At 30.2% G+C, this 14210-nt stretch overlaps 1 protein-coding gene across 1 annotated transcript; it reads left to right on the forward strand.

Annotated features, from left to right (window-relative positions):
- Window positions 1-4788: 4788 nt before the first annotated feature.
- On the forward strand, window positions 4789-7708 carry LOC114196277 (LIM domain-containing protein WLIM1-like). The gene is made up of 5 exons (XM_028086870.1): window positions 4789-5186; window positions 6004-6100; window positions 6192-6232; window positions 6368-6457; window positions 7169-7708. The coding sequence occupies exons 1-5, from the start codon at window positions 5049-5051 to the stop codon at window positions 7376-7378; spliced, it is 576 nt and encodes a 191-aa protein (XP_027942671.1). The 5' UTR covers window positions 4789-5048; the 3' UTR covers window positions 7379-7708.
- Window positions 7709-14210: the final 6502 nt, after the last annotated feature.

The following is a 14210-nucleotide window of genomic DNA, read 5'->3' on the forward strand; positions in this document are numbered from 1 at the left end:
AGCTAAAATTATAATTAACCGGCATTTGACTCCAAATCTTCTCATTGTTCGCAAGATGCAATTATCCAGATCTCCCACAAATCAGTTTGCTCGTTCACAAATCAACTATTCCAAACATGAACTCGTCTCCTTTTCTTTCTTCACCAACAACACGTCACTTCATCCAAACACACCCTTAGTCACTTAGCCAATTCTTATCTTCATTATACAACCCAATCATGTATAGAGGACAAAGATTTAGAAACTAAAAGAAGTAATGAGAGTTTTACCTTTTGGATTTGTATGATCTTAGTTAGGGATGTCAAAAATATCTGTACCCGCGGGTATCTGCGGATAAAACCCGCAATGGGTAGAAAACGAATATTAAAAATTGATATTCGCTACCTGCGGGTACGGGTATTTTTGATACTCGCATGTTAACGGGACGGGTACGGGTATCATAGTATTCGTACCCGTGGATACCCGTATCCGCTAAACTTTAATTCACAAAAATACCCTTATATATATATATATATATATATATATATATATATTAGTAAAAAACATTCTGATCTAATATTTTCTAAGCTACACATCTTATCTTCTTCTCTCTTCATTCTTCCAGGTTCAAATATTGGTACATTGTCTTCTTCCAAGTACACCCCTTGACATTCTTCTCTTTTCCTTCTTTGAGATTAGACATATACATCAAACCCTATATAGACAATGACGTTTATGGTATGCTTGTTGTCAAATGATGGAATCAAAATAAGAATACTTGGCACGTGACAGTTGGGATTTATTATTTGATTATTTTTCAAGAATCAATCGGAGAAAGTGAGATTGTTGATCAAAACACTAATTAAAGAATTTTCATAGTGTTGAACGTCATTTTATATTTATTTTTATAATTATTTGGACTTGTATGAACTTGAGTTTGTTTGAACTTTATTTAAAATTTATGACATTGATGTATTTTATTTGAATTTATGATTAAATATTTATTTTTTAATTAATTTTCTAAATACCCGCGGATACCCGCGGATATGAAAAAAATAGACAGGTATCCACATAATGGATATTCGACAGATATGGATACGGGTACGTGACGAATATTCATCCAGCGGGTAGGGTACGGGGGAACTACTACCCGTACCCTATCCGTCCCGTTGATATCCCTAATCTTAGTATGTTTTATTATGTAACTTTTCATCATATTTAGATCATTAGAAGTGTTTTGATATCACTCGGTATCAAAATCATGTTAACCCTCTACCTTGTTTTTTTCTTGATATTTTCATGAGCATTGTGTTTTTTATCCTATAATTGTTTTTTAAATTAGAGAGGAAAAAGTTTTTTTTTTTTTAATGAAAATGACAATTTTTTAGTGTTTAAAGCATGTCTAAATAGCCATGTTTCATTCCAAATTCATGGTCATAAAAATGAGTTAAATTGTATTATTTCCCGTGAGTATAACATGGGTCGAGTTAGATATGAATAGTGTTGCTCCGCAATATGACTTGCAAAAAAAAACTATTCGCATCCATCCCGTTTATCCACATAAAAATAATCTTTGAATTATTTTCGACCCACTTTGAATACCCACAAATATATTAAGACACACAAAAATTAAATTGTGAATATTTAAAAATTAAAATAATATTGAATATACTAAAATTATGATACATGAATCAGAAGCATTCAACACGTTGGGAAAGATGGGCTCAACCATACCAAGGTGGTGGTGCAATGATACCAACGGTGCAATTAGAATAGTTTAATAGAGGGTAATAAATGTAATTTAAAGCAATTGTCTCTACTCTTTAAGGTGCAGTATTAGGAAAAGAAGCTTATTAGTCAAAATCTTTAGTGCCTAAATTTCCACTGCATGTCGAATAAAGATCTCCAAATCTTAAATCTGCGGGTTAAAGTTAAATTTTTCGAAACCAAAAGAAATGGCAGAAGCACCATGTTTTCCAAACCAAAGTTAAATCTCGCCATGCTTTTTATTGTCATGTACTTGCAGAAGCTAATAATTTCTACGGTATATTTTAGTCATGTAAAATTTCCAAATCCTCTTAATCTTGCTAATTTGTTTGATACATTATACTATATTTTTTATATATGTGAGTATCATACTAGATATAAATTTATTAGCGGAATTAAAGAAGTTATTGGGAGCCAACGTAGATAATTAAAATATAGTAGACAGCAACTTAAAATAAAATAATTTAATAAGAAAAAATTGTAATTTTATTTTTTTAACAAGCAACGAATATTCATGAATAGAAATAATATGATATTCGTATAAACTGATATTAAAATATCTGATAATAGTAATATTATAATACTAAATATTCGCGGGAATTTTATCAAATTCTCACACATACACATATTTTTGTCATCTTTGATCTTCGGGTAGAAGACTATTATAATGCTTATCATTTTGTTGTCTGGTTGCTATTTACACGAGTTATAATTTATGCTTAAATGCACCTTTTACACACAGAAAAGTGTATTTAGTTTAGTGGTTAGTACTCTGTTTCTTATTTTTCTTATTGAGAATGTGATCAATAACCACTATATATGAACCTTAAAAGTTGTATATTCATTATATTTAAAATACTAAAATATTACAAAAGTACTTGAGATGTGCGAAAAAAAATACTACGTCTGATATGTTCAATGCTCGTAGTAAGAAATTAAAATAAGAAAGAAAATTAAGACAGGTCAAACATATATTCACATTCCTTTGTAATTTTTATTTCTATCAATTGATAAGAATTTTGACAGAAAATATAATACCAGTGAAAATGGCTAATTCAAATAAATTTCATCAACAAATAACTTTTTAAATTTGGATACACATCAACATGCCATCAGACCATTATTTTTAATTATAAAAATGTATTAAATATTAAAGTAATGGATATAGTTACTAACACAAATTATAACTTAATTAAATTAAGCTTTTATATATATATATATATATATATATATATATATATATAACTTAATATCATTTTTAGAATATGAAAATAAAATTATTATAACTAGCAAAATTGTGAATCACGACAAAGATGTTCATAATTAAGAAATAAGTAGTACTTTCATAAAAAAGAAGAAAAAGGAGCTATAAATAGAAACAAAGGTTATAGAAAAAAATGTAATGGAAAATTTGGGCAAAAACATTCAATTTTTTAATTAAACCAGAGAGTTATTAATTGAATATTGGTGTAAAATATGTATAGGAATTTATGTAAATGTTCCCAACAACCTAAAATTTTACAATTTGACTTTATTTGTGTTAAATCTAACATATAGTTATTAATTCATTCAAATTTTGTTTGCTTGTTGATTTATTTGGATCATCCAAATTATATATTTTTGAACTATCTGTTTTTATCATCTTGTAATTTTGTTCAACAACTTACTTCAAATTTTAGAATTTGGTATATCAAAAACATGTTGGAATTATTCTTTTGCGTGTTTTATCCATAGAAAACGTAATCGAATTTTTAATAACCTTTGGAGTATTTTTTTATAGAATAAGTAGTTGTGAATTGAATTAATGGAAGAAAAAAACAATTATTTAAAAACTTAAGTACAAAAAATGTGTATGATAGTGGTTGATCAATAAGAAGTATTCACTTTCATAACAACATATGCAACTCCAAATCTCATTTGATTGACCAACATAGTAGTCAATTCTCTCCTATATATGTTGAATTTTTAAGATTAAAAAAAATAAAGTATAAAACTGGTTAAGTATTAGTGTGCATGAGAGAGTAAATGAAAAATATATAAGAAATCAATCAGAAATCAATCATATTTAAAAAAAATGTGATATCACTCTTGATTAAAAAAATTTAAAATAATAAACTTATGCATCATTCTTCTTATATATTATTATATTATCTATTTTGATTTAATATATAACCTTAACTCAAACTTGACTTATCATTGATATAAAAAAAAAATTATGATCAAATTTTAGATGACAACACAAAATTAAGGGAAAAAAAATAAATATATTGATAAAAAAGTTGCGACATTAATATTTAATTAGAAAGAAAAAAAACCTAAAGTAAATTCCTATATTAAGCAATTCTATTATAAGAATCATGTTTGGAGTCATAAGTTAACATGTAAAAGATTTTCATTTGATCTTATAACATACAATTTATAAGATAGTTAATTTTAAATAAAACTCTACATTATAATAATAAAATAAAATATTAATTAAAATATATATTTTATAATAATTTTCTATTGAAATAAAAGTTGCAAAGAAATTTTAAAATGGCCAAGTGAAAAAAATTAAGACTTTGTTTATTAACTTTGTAATATAGATGTTCTATTTGTTCTATTTCATTATTTTTATATTTTTAATAGGTAAAAATGTTTTAATTTAATAAGAGTGCAGGATTTTTAATTTTAAATTAAATAAGTGAAATACTATATTGCTTTATAAAATTTTTAATTTTTATTAATTGTAGAAACTAAAATAACAATATCTTAAATTTTGCAGTATAACCTAATTGTCATTATTATTTTGAGAGAACTAAAGAGTGAATAAGTGCTGCACACACCCACTACTGTGAAGGTCAGTGGAAACACGACAACTTCATTAAACATCATGATATGTTCGAATCTTGGTACAAAATATAAAGAAAAGTGTCACTACTGAATTTGATATACATGCTGCGTGTAAACATCATAACATAAGTGGCACCATAGTCATTTAATTGCCCAAATACGTCATCACCAAATTACAACTCACCAAACCATTCTATTCATCGTTATGATTTACTAGTGAAACTTTTTAGCTTTTTATTTTATTTTTGTCTCTAGCAAGTTTGAAAATTAGGTGCATCATATGGAGGACAAGCATTTTCAACTGCTCCTCTGAATTTGTCTGAATCTGAGCTGTTAATTCTACCAACACACAACAACTCTGAGTGTGAAAAGGAAAAAGTGAAAAGAAGAAATTGGGAGTGTAGGAAAGCAAGAACAAAAGAAAAAGGTATTCTCTTCATTCAGTGAGGTTCTGAATTGTTCAACTTGAGATGGCATCATTTGCAGGGACTACCCAGAAGTGCAAAGCATGTGAGAAGACAGTGTATTTGGTGGATCAGCTCACTGCTGACAACAAGATCTATCACAAATCTTGTTTCAGATGCTACCACTGCAAGGGTACCCTAAAGGTTTGATCACACTTTTTTCTCTTGCTTCACAACTCACCAAGATCAAAACTTTATTTTTCTCCAGTTTTTTGCTTTATGTATGAGTGAGAAGGATGCATTCAGTTTGATCCCCACATGTTTTATTTGAAAACTTTCATCTTTTTTGTTATTCTTTTATTCACTTGGTTTCTTTTCTTCTATTAGTGATGATTTAATCTTCATGTTATTGCTTCAGTGAATGGTGAGTGCTTCATAAGGAAACTTGATTTGGATTGCCTGGTAGAGAATTTGTTCTATTTCTAGCATTTATAAAACACAGGGTTTTGACATAATTTCAATCTAATTGTTAGAGAAAATGAGTAGTTTAGTCATAACATTGAGGATGATTGACTAGGATGAAGTAAATACATGATTTTGAGAAGGATTTTATGATCCTGAGTAGTAGAAGGTTCTTGATTGATCTAAAGAAATGGAATCAAGGCTTTATATTTTTATTGATTGAAGCTCGGGTTATGCAGCTGCTATTTGCCCCTTTTCTCCATTTCTGTAACAAAGAAATGAAGAAAATCACACTCTTTTCAATGTCATTTGCCATCCCAAATTTGTCTTTTAACCCTACAATTTCTTGCTCTTGTATGATCATGCATTTGTATGCTTTTTGACTCAATGATTTTAGATGTTCTGATTCTGAATGTTAGAATCTGTAATCGGGTCACATGAAATAGGAGATAGTGCCAGTTCAAATGGTTGTTTTTGTCTGAAGCCTAAAGATTGAAATTGTGAAAGATCAAATTGGTGGATACATTTTTAATCCTCTTTGCTTCATTCATCCCTGCAGCTGAGTAACTATTGTTCCTTTGAGGGAGTTTTATATTGTAAGCCTCATTTTGATCAACTCTTTAAGAAGACTGGTAGCTTGGAGAAAAGTTTTGAAGGTGAGTTGCTGTTATTTAGCTCTTTCTCACACACAATACTTACAATTCATCTTCTTGTTTTCTCTTTAACTTCTATATTTCTTGCTTGTAGGTATTCCAAGAACTGCTAGACTTGAAAGATCTGCTGATCAGGTTTTTCCACATCATTTTAACTTCAAAAATATTTCTTTTCATCTTAGAATTTTATTCAGTCTTCTCAAATGGAGTTGTTTTTAAACATTTCTGTTTGACTCTTCTTGTATGTAAATTCTCTCTGGGATTTTTCAGGTCCAAACCAATAGCAAGGTTTCAAATTTATTTGCTGGAACCCAGGAAAAATGTGTTGCTTGCAAGAAAACAGTTTACCCAATTGAAAAGGTACATAACTATATTTATCAATATTTTTGCTTCATATCAAGCAAAACTGATCGATCTAAATTATAATAAATTCCCAGAATCCTTAAATTCTAGTTCTCTATATGCTTTCATCAAAGTTGGACCTTTATGCTTGTAAAGAAGACACAGGACACCTAATTTCTTTGCTTTACAGTATTAGCTATTAGTTCTGTTAAGGAATTTTGGATCTTTGTATGAATGGGTTAACTTTTATGAAACAATAGTATCAGAATCTTGGAACGAACCTAATGTCTCGAGTTCAAACCTCATTGAAACTTTTACTCCTACGAAAGGGAGTCTTATATTCACAGCTTTTGAAGGAGGGACATTTGTTAAGGAATTTTGGATCCATGTATGAACTTATATAGTGTTCCTTATTCAAATCTAGATCTAGAATTTGTACAAGAACTTATTTAGTCTTAAAAATTCGGCTCATGCAGAAATGAAAAAATGTAGCCAAACCTCTAATACTCATAATAGAGAGAACCAATCTAGCAAATGTCTAAATTCATGTCTTTTTTATTGTTATCATTATGAGGGTGAATTGGTGAGACATAAAGATGAGGGAGAGAGAGAGAGAGAGAGAGAGTAAAAGATCCATTTTTGAAACATTTGTTGTTAACTTGAGCAACAATTTTAGTGTTTTACATCATATTATGTCTTATATTAATATCCACTTTTCCTTTTCATCAGGTAGCTGTTGATGGAACATCTTACCATAAGGCTTGTTTCAGGTGCACTTATGGAGGATGTGTAATTAGCCCATCAAATTATGTTGCCCATGAACACCGTCTTTATTGTAGGCACCATCACACTCAGTTGTTCAAGCAGAAAGGTAACTTTAGCCAACTCGACAAGCAAGAAAATGATGAAGGGGTGACAGAGAACACAGCAACAGAGTAGTAATAGCATGCATGCAACTTTCAAATTACAGTGGCAATACAAAAGTTTAGTTGGTGACTCTTTTTCAGGAACATACATGCCATTGTTTCAATCCACTTTTCCCTCTTTTTGTTTTGTATGTGAAAAATTTTGCTAGACAAATTTTGGGGTTAATAATTGAGAAGTAATTAATAGTTATTTCAGCATAATCATACGGCTGAGTTATCTGTATTTTGCTTTGAAGGTTTATCAAGTTTGTACTTTCCATTACTGTGGTAAAATCCTGTCTGCTCTGTAAATTTCCTGTTGGTTCTGGTTATTCACATAAAAGAAATCTACCCTTTGTATCAACATGATGATTTTCTTCATAATTTTACTTTAATCGGTCACTAGGAATACATTAAAAACAACTAGCCATGAAATTATTGTTTGAAAATCAAATAAGTCTAAGTTCCATGTTAGATAAAAAAGTTAAGTATCATATAAACTTATAAATTTATTGTCTTAAGGTTTTGAGTTGAATGTGAAGTCTCTTGTTTGGATTTAGGTATGGATTTAGGTATGGTCTTATTTGTTGTTGTATCTATTTAGTGATTTCTCTCTCGAAAAAACTATCACAGGAGTATCGGAGTTGATAATTTATCAAGGAATTTCAGGTAAGAAATAGGGATATAAGTGCTTTTATATTTACTTGATTAGATGATGTTACAAGTAGAAAGAATTTCATAATGCATGGCATGCTAGTTGACTTAGTTACCTGCATGCTTTGCCTAGTGATGCTTGGCAAAAAGAGAAAAAAGAAAGATTCGGAATCTACTTTTTTAGCAAATTGCTTTCCACGTTTTCTGAAATATGAAATGTGCTTCCTTGTAATGATTGGTCTCATTCAATGCTTCCATGCTTTTTAGTCTGAGCTTGAATTTGCTTTCAACCAAATCTCAAGAAGAGAGCTTTTTTTTTTTTTCCATCATTAATCTTTCCCTTTCTTACAATATACATTAAAGATGAAGAGAGTGAAACAAAGTACGAGAGACAAAGCATATATTGTACTATGAATTAAAATAGTTTTGATGAAATAAAAGGCATGTACGGAATATTATAAGTTGCATCCAAATAAAGAAAATACTTGTTTCATTAGATTGATGGTGTACTATCTTCTTCTTGAAACCTTTTGGATTCTTTTTCATACCATAGTTCAAATTTTGACCAGTTAAAATTCTTAATTTTTGTTCTCCATCACCACTTTTAGCAGTAACGTTATTATCTGACCATGTTACATTGGTAATCCAGTTATGTTATTGAGAAATTTGACGGGCTATTATATGAAATGTTTAATAAATCGTGATATTAATAATTTAATATCAACTGATATAAACAAAAAGAGTGACGAATCATTTACTATGGCTCTATCAAACTTATTAATAACAAAACATTACAAGTAACTAAATTGTCATTATCATTATTGTGTCATAAGATAGAAAACAAGTTGTAATAAAAAGATCATAATATTTAAGCAGTCACATTAGGATAGAAATTTTAAAAAGTTTATAAACTAAAACAAAGTTGTATAATCATATATCTTCACGTATAGAATATATGACTGGTGACATACATGAGAATTGAGTGAAAAACCAACACGGTAAGTACACTGGTCACACATAGCAAGCAATAAGTATGTTATCGTTCTCTTCCAAGGGACTTGTGCAACACATGACAACTCTCGCAATTCACGACTCAATTAGACACAAAGTTCACACAAACAATATGGAAACTCTTTTTGTATTTTATGAAACAGTTGGTGTGCAACAAGAAATTAACATAGTGTATTTACAATTTGTCAAGATTAGACTTCAACCATTTCATTCTCATGCATTCTAAATTATCTCAATTCCATATTCATGTTAAAATCAATTCACAAGAATACTCAAATCCTATTCCTAGAGCCTTTGAGCCTATGATTGCTCATCAAGTTTCAATTCTTTGAATCCTCAACAAGTGAAATCATGCATTAGTTTCAAGAATTTAAGATTACTAATGAACCAAGTTCTATTCCTAGATACAAGCATCCATTAGGTATTTAATTTCAAATCTAGATTCTAAAGATGTTTCCCAATACCTTAAGAATCACAAATCAAGCATGGGAACAATCCACATCAAGCATTAAGCAAGGAAATCAAATACTAACATGAATTGGAAAAGCATATAAATTAACAACATAATTTTACACAAGAATTCAATGGTTTACATCTAATCTCAACAAATAGAAATTGCTCTCCATGGTGGAGAACCTAGGGTTTTACAAAATTGAAGAATAGGGAAGAAATTGGAACCATAAAGTAGAAACAATCCATCTCCCAAGGTTCTTGAATATTGCTCCATGGTTCAATTACGCCTCCCATTCGCATCTCCGCCTTCAATTTCGTAGCCCATCATCCTCTCCAACCCAAAAGGGGTAAAACCTCCATGGATGAAGAAGGAAACCCAAGAAGGAGAAGGGAGAGTTTCCCAACACCCTTAATAGCCTCCAAGAGTCTCTCCCAAGCACCCAAGGTGTTTCTATTCGTGAAAAATGAGGAATCCTCTAATACTCTTGTAGAAACATGATTAAATAACCATATTCGTGTATTGGGGTTGATATTCTCGCCCAACGGCTTCACACTTGCCCAACGAGGCCTAAAATTGACGTTCTCGGACATGCAACTCGCTGGGCGAGCCATATTTTCGCCCAGCGACTCAAATACTGCAGTTCTGGTCTGTCATTTTCGCCCAGCGAGCTACCAGCTCGCCCAACGAGTGACCTTGGTGCCCAATGGTCATTTTTTGGCCTTCCAAGGTTGGTCCAAGGCAGTATATACATATAGGTGAGTCCTTTCTCGATGTTTGCAGTGCTGGACTTGATCTTGGTGCCCTTCGACATGGGTATTTGTGTAAAAGTCAATCTTTCATGTCCAATCATGCTTTCTTGAGTTTCAACTTGTTTTCCTCCACCAGAATTGCTTCCTATTGTTTTATTTCACACACTCATAATAGAGATTAGAAGTAAAAAAACATAAAACAACTAAAATACGAAACAATGCAAAAATAACATAAACTAGATGATTAAACAAGATAAAAGTTAGGTAGGAGTTGATTTTATTCACAAAACTTAACATCAATAAAAGGTAAAAAACAACGTTATCAATTGGATGATAAAAAGGCCTCGACTTTCACCCAAATCCAAGGCCCATTCAAGTAAACCTGATGTTTAGGAATGTATATAATATAACTGATAAAGCAAAATACAACATATTAATTGAGTGGTTAAGATCCAAGATCACTTAATGCATTGTCTTGTAAGGCCCATTATCCTTAGAGAGAATTAAACATAACTTTGTTAGAGTTTTTAAATATACAAATGGATCAACATTTCAAAAGGTCTCATCTTTTAATGGTTTGTTTGGGCAACGAAATGTATGGCAATGCTTCTTCGTGGTATAATTCATTAGGAAAAAGTTCCTTTGACACCACCATTCCCAAATAACTACCATTTGACACTAACTTTTCTTAATAAAATACTATTATTTAAATAAAATATTAATTTATATGAGTGTCAAATGGTAGTATTTATGGTAGTATTTATGGTAGTATTGGTGTCAAACTAGCATCGTCCAATTCATTATTGGGTCAATCTTCATCCTATGTCATTGGCGTAGAATGTACATGTTCAACCAAAGTAGTAAATGTTAAACATATACTAAAGTGATTCGGCTCAAGCGTTACGGTTCAATTATACCTTCTTCTACCTAATCTTTATCATGGGATAACTGATACATGATGCAATCATTTTTCTCTCAACAATTATTCATTGGGAATCAAACTCTTTGGTTATGACTCTCTCCGGCCTACACAATGGTATAATTATACAACACACATCGATTTTTTCTTAAAGAATTGACAATTGTCCTACCAAGATCCACACTCATTACATTGTCTTTATACCAATTATTAGAAATTATAATGCCTTAAATACAATTAAGAGGTGGTGAATTGATAGTAAAAATGAGTTTTAAAAATTATTGAAAAATGTTAATCTTTAAATGCATTGTTTAATAGTCTTTAACAAAGAATCACAATTTTTTTTTACACTAGTTTGATTTTTTCAGAATTTTCATTGAATTTAATCCAAACAACCTTAATTCGATTTTTACTAATTCTTCATAAATGTCTAATTACAAGATTCTGGTATGCGACTAGACCAAAAATAAAACAACTTTCTCTTGAAACGCATCTCAAGAGAGAAATGAAAATTAAAAGGTAATAAGTAGAATCATTTACCTACACTTTCACACCGAAGAATTATGAATTCAAAACAAAAAAAGAAGTAAAGAAACAATATAATCTTAATTGTGATTGATTTACAATAAGAAACCTATAATCTTGAACAATCTTTCTAGACGAATCTTGAGACAATTAAAATTGATTTTTACATTATTAAACTCTCATATATCTAACATTCATACTCTCTAATATTTGGAAAGAATAATGTATTTCAAACATGAAAAAGAAAGTTCTGTTTAAAATATATTTTGTTGTAACAATCTGTTATAATTGATTAAAATTTAAACACAATCCATTAAATTATTCATTTCAAAACCCTAAACTGTTTCAGTTAGATAATCTAATTGATTATTTAAGCAATGACTACCCTACCTGCTGAATAAATATTCGTCCCGTACCTGTACCCATATCCGTTGGGTATCCGTTATGCGGGTACCCATCTATTTTTTTCATATCTGCGGGTATCCACGGGTACCCGCGGGTATTTTAAAAAATAAATATTTAACCATAATTGGTGCTTGGATCAAGAAGTCTCTTTTCTCTGATTGATTATTGAAAAACAAACAAATAAAAAATCACGACCAATTTATATTGTAGTTTATTTTTGAATAAAATATTAAAGAAATTACTAACTTCATCAATGTACACCTCTTGTAACATTTTATAAAGTTTCATGTTGTCCAATTTTAATCTAGAAGAGCCTGAAAACATAAGAAGTTCATTAAAAATTTCTAACAATCACTTAATTAAAATATCTAAGTAAAAGTGTTAATTTCATTACCTTCCATGTTGGTCCATAACCAGTCTTGGAGACACATCAATGCCTCCACAGTATTTGAAAGTAATTGGGGTAAGAATCTGACCAACATTATTAAATGAAGACTCATAATGTTTTTTACTAATATATATATATATATATATATATATATATATATATATATATATATATATATATATATATATATAAGGGTATTTTTCTAAATTAAAGTTTAGCGGATACGGGTATCCACGGATACGGATACTATGATACCCATACCCGCCCCATTAACATGCGGGTATCAAAAATATCCGTACCCACGGGTAGCGGGTATCCATTTTTAATATCCGTTTCTTACCCGTTGCGGGTTTTATCCACGGATACCCGCGGGTAAGGATTTTTTTGACATCTCTAGCAATGACAAATCGTAAACAATGCTTAAAACAATCTCTTATCCCTTCATCTAATTAAGTGTGAAAGTGATTATCTCCAATTTTACTTAGATTAGTTGAGTACTCCCGAACCTAATTGATTATTTGCGTATATGAGAAAATTTCTTAGCTTAAATATAATCGATTATATTTTAAAATAATAGATTATTTTGTTATCAATTTAAAAACGCAAGTCCCAACTTACCATACTTAATTTTGTACTAAACTTAATCAATTATTTTGGTTTATGAAAATTGTTCTAGCCAAAAGGTAAAAGTTTGATCACTTAGAGCATTTTGTCCTCATCGTCCCTCAAGGTTCTCCTTTATGCCTACTTTTATGATCTATAGGACTCTTTTCTCTTTTAATGCTCATCAAATTTCTTTACTTCATTTAAGTCTCTTGTCATGTCTTGAACTGTTACTTGAGTTATCAGCTTTAAACTCCTTATTTATTACCTCATATTCTCGTCATAGCGATCTCATTAGCATTAGGTTAAAGACTAGATCGGCCTTGAGCCTAACACTACATAGACCCCAAACATAGCTTTTTATAAAGTTTAAGGCTAAATAAAAATATTTAACATTACACTTAACAATAAACTCGTCTTCGAAACTAGAACTTTAATTGGTACTTCAGCTTAAGACTTGATCGTATATCTCCTTTTGCTATCATAAGTTGCCTTTTACCTTTGTTTAGTAATGCAAATCGTCTTACGTCTCATTTTCCCTTATGGGAGCTTTAACGGATCGCTTTTCATATTCTTTAGGAGCTTTAAAAAGTTGTCATTTATTTCTTCTTGGACCCCTTGAAAGGTCACCAATATTTTTTATTGCCTTGATAGGTCACTAGGTTCCTTGAAAAGTCACCTTAATTTTTGGGTTTAGTGCCTCGAAAGATCACTAGGCGCCTTGAAAGTTCACCTTAGTTTTTGGTTTAACACCTTGAAATGTCACTAATTCTTCTTGATAAGCACCTTGATAGATAATCTCGAATTGAGCTCGTTGTCTTTTAAATTGATCTTTAAATTTGATTGCTACGAGAATTTCTACTTTCGAGATTTGAAAAACGAAAATACAATTTTAAAAATCTAATTAACGTCAAGTAAAAGAGAAACAAAAGGAATCATAAGAAGAAATATATGAAAAATAAACCAAAATAAAAACAAAAGAAACCCATTACAAGTAAACATCATTCTTCAACATGCTTGACGAGATAAATGACAAAACATCCTTCAAATATAACTGCAAAGAACATTATAACAATTAAGTGATCATATTTGTTGATCAAATCTCGAGAAATCAAATATAAGAAAAAGGACAGCTTGGGAAAAAGGAGAATTCAAGTT

The sequence above is a fragment of the Vigna unguiculata genome, chromosome 9 (assembly GCF_004118075.2).
Source record: "Vigna unguiculata cultivar IT97K-499-35 chromosome 9, ASM411807v1, whole genome shotgun sequence".
NCBI classification, from domain to species: domain Eukaryota; kingdom Viridiplantae; phylum Streptophyta; class Magnoliopsida; order Fabales; family Fabaceae; genus Vigna; species Vigna unguiculata.

Bases quoted from the DNA above. Each gene is read 5' to 3' on its own strand.
- LOC114196277 (XM_028086870.1), top strand. From the start codon at position 5,049: ATGGCATCATTTGCAGGGACTACCCAGAAGTGCAAAGCATGTGAGAAG. The intron at 6,101-6,191 runs GTGAGTTGCTGT...TCTTGCTTGTAG, and splicing joins CTTGGAGAAAAGTTTTGAAG to GTATTCCAAGAACTGCTAGA. The intron at 6,458-7,168 runs GTACATAACTAT...CCTTTTCATCAG, and splicing joins CAGTTTACCCAATTGAAAAG to GTAGCTGTTGATGGAACATC.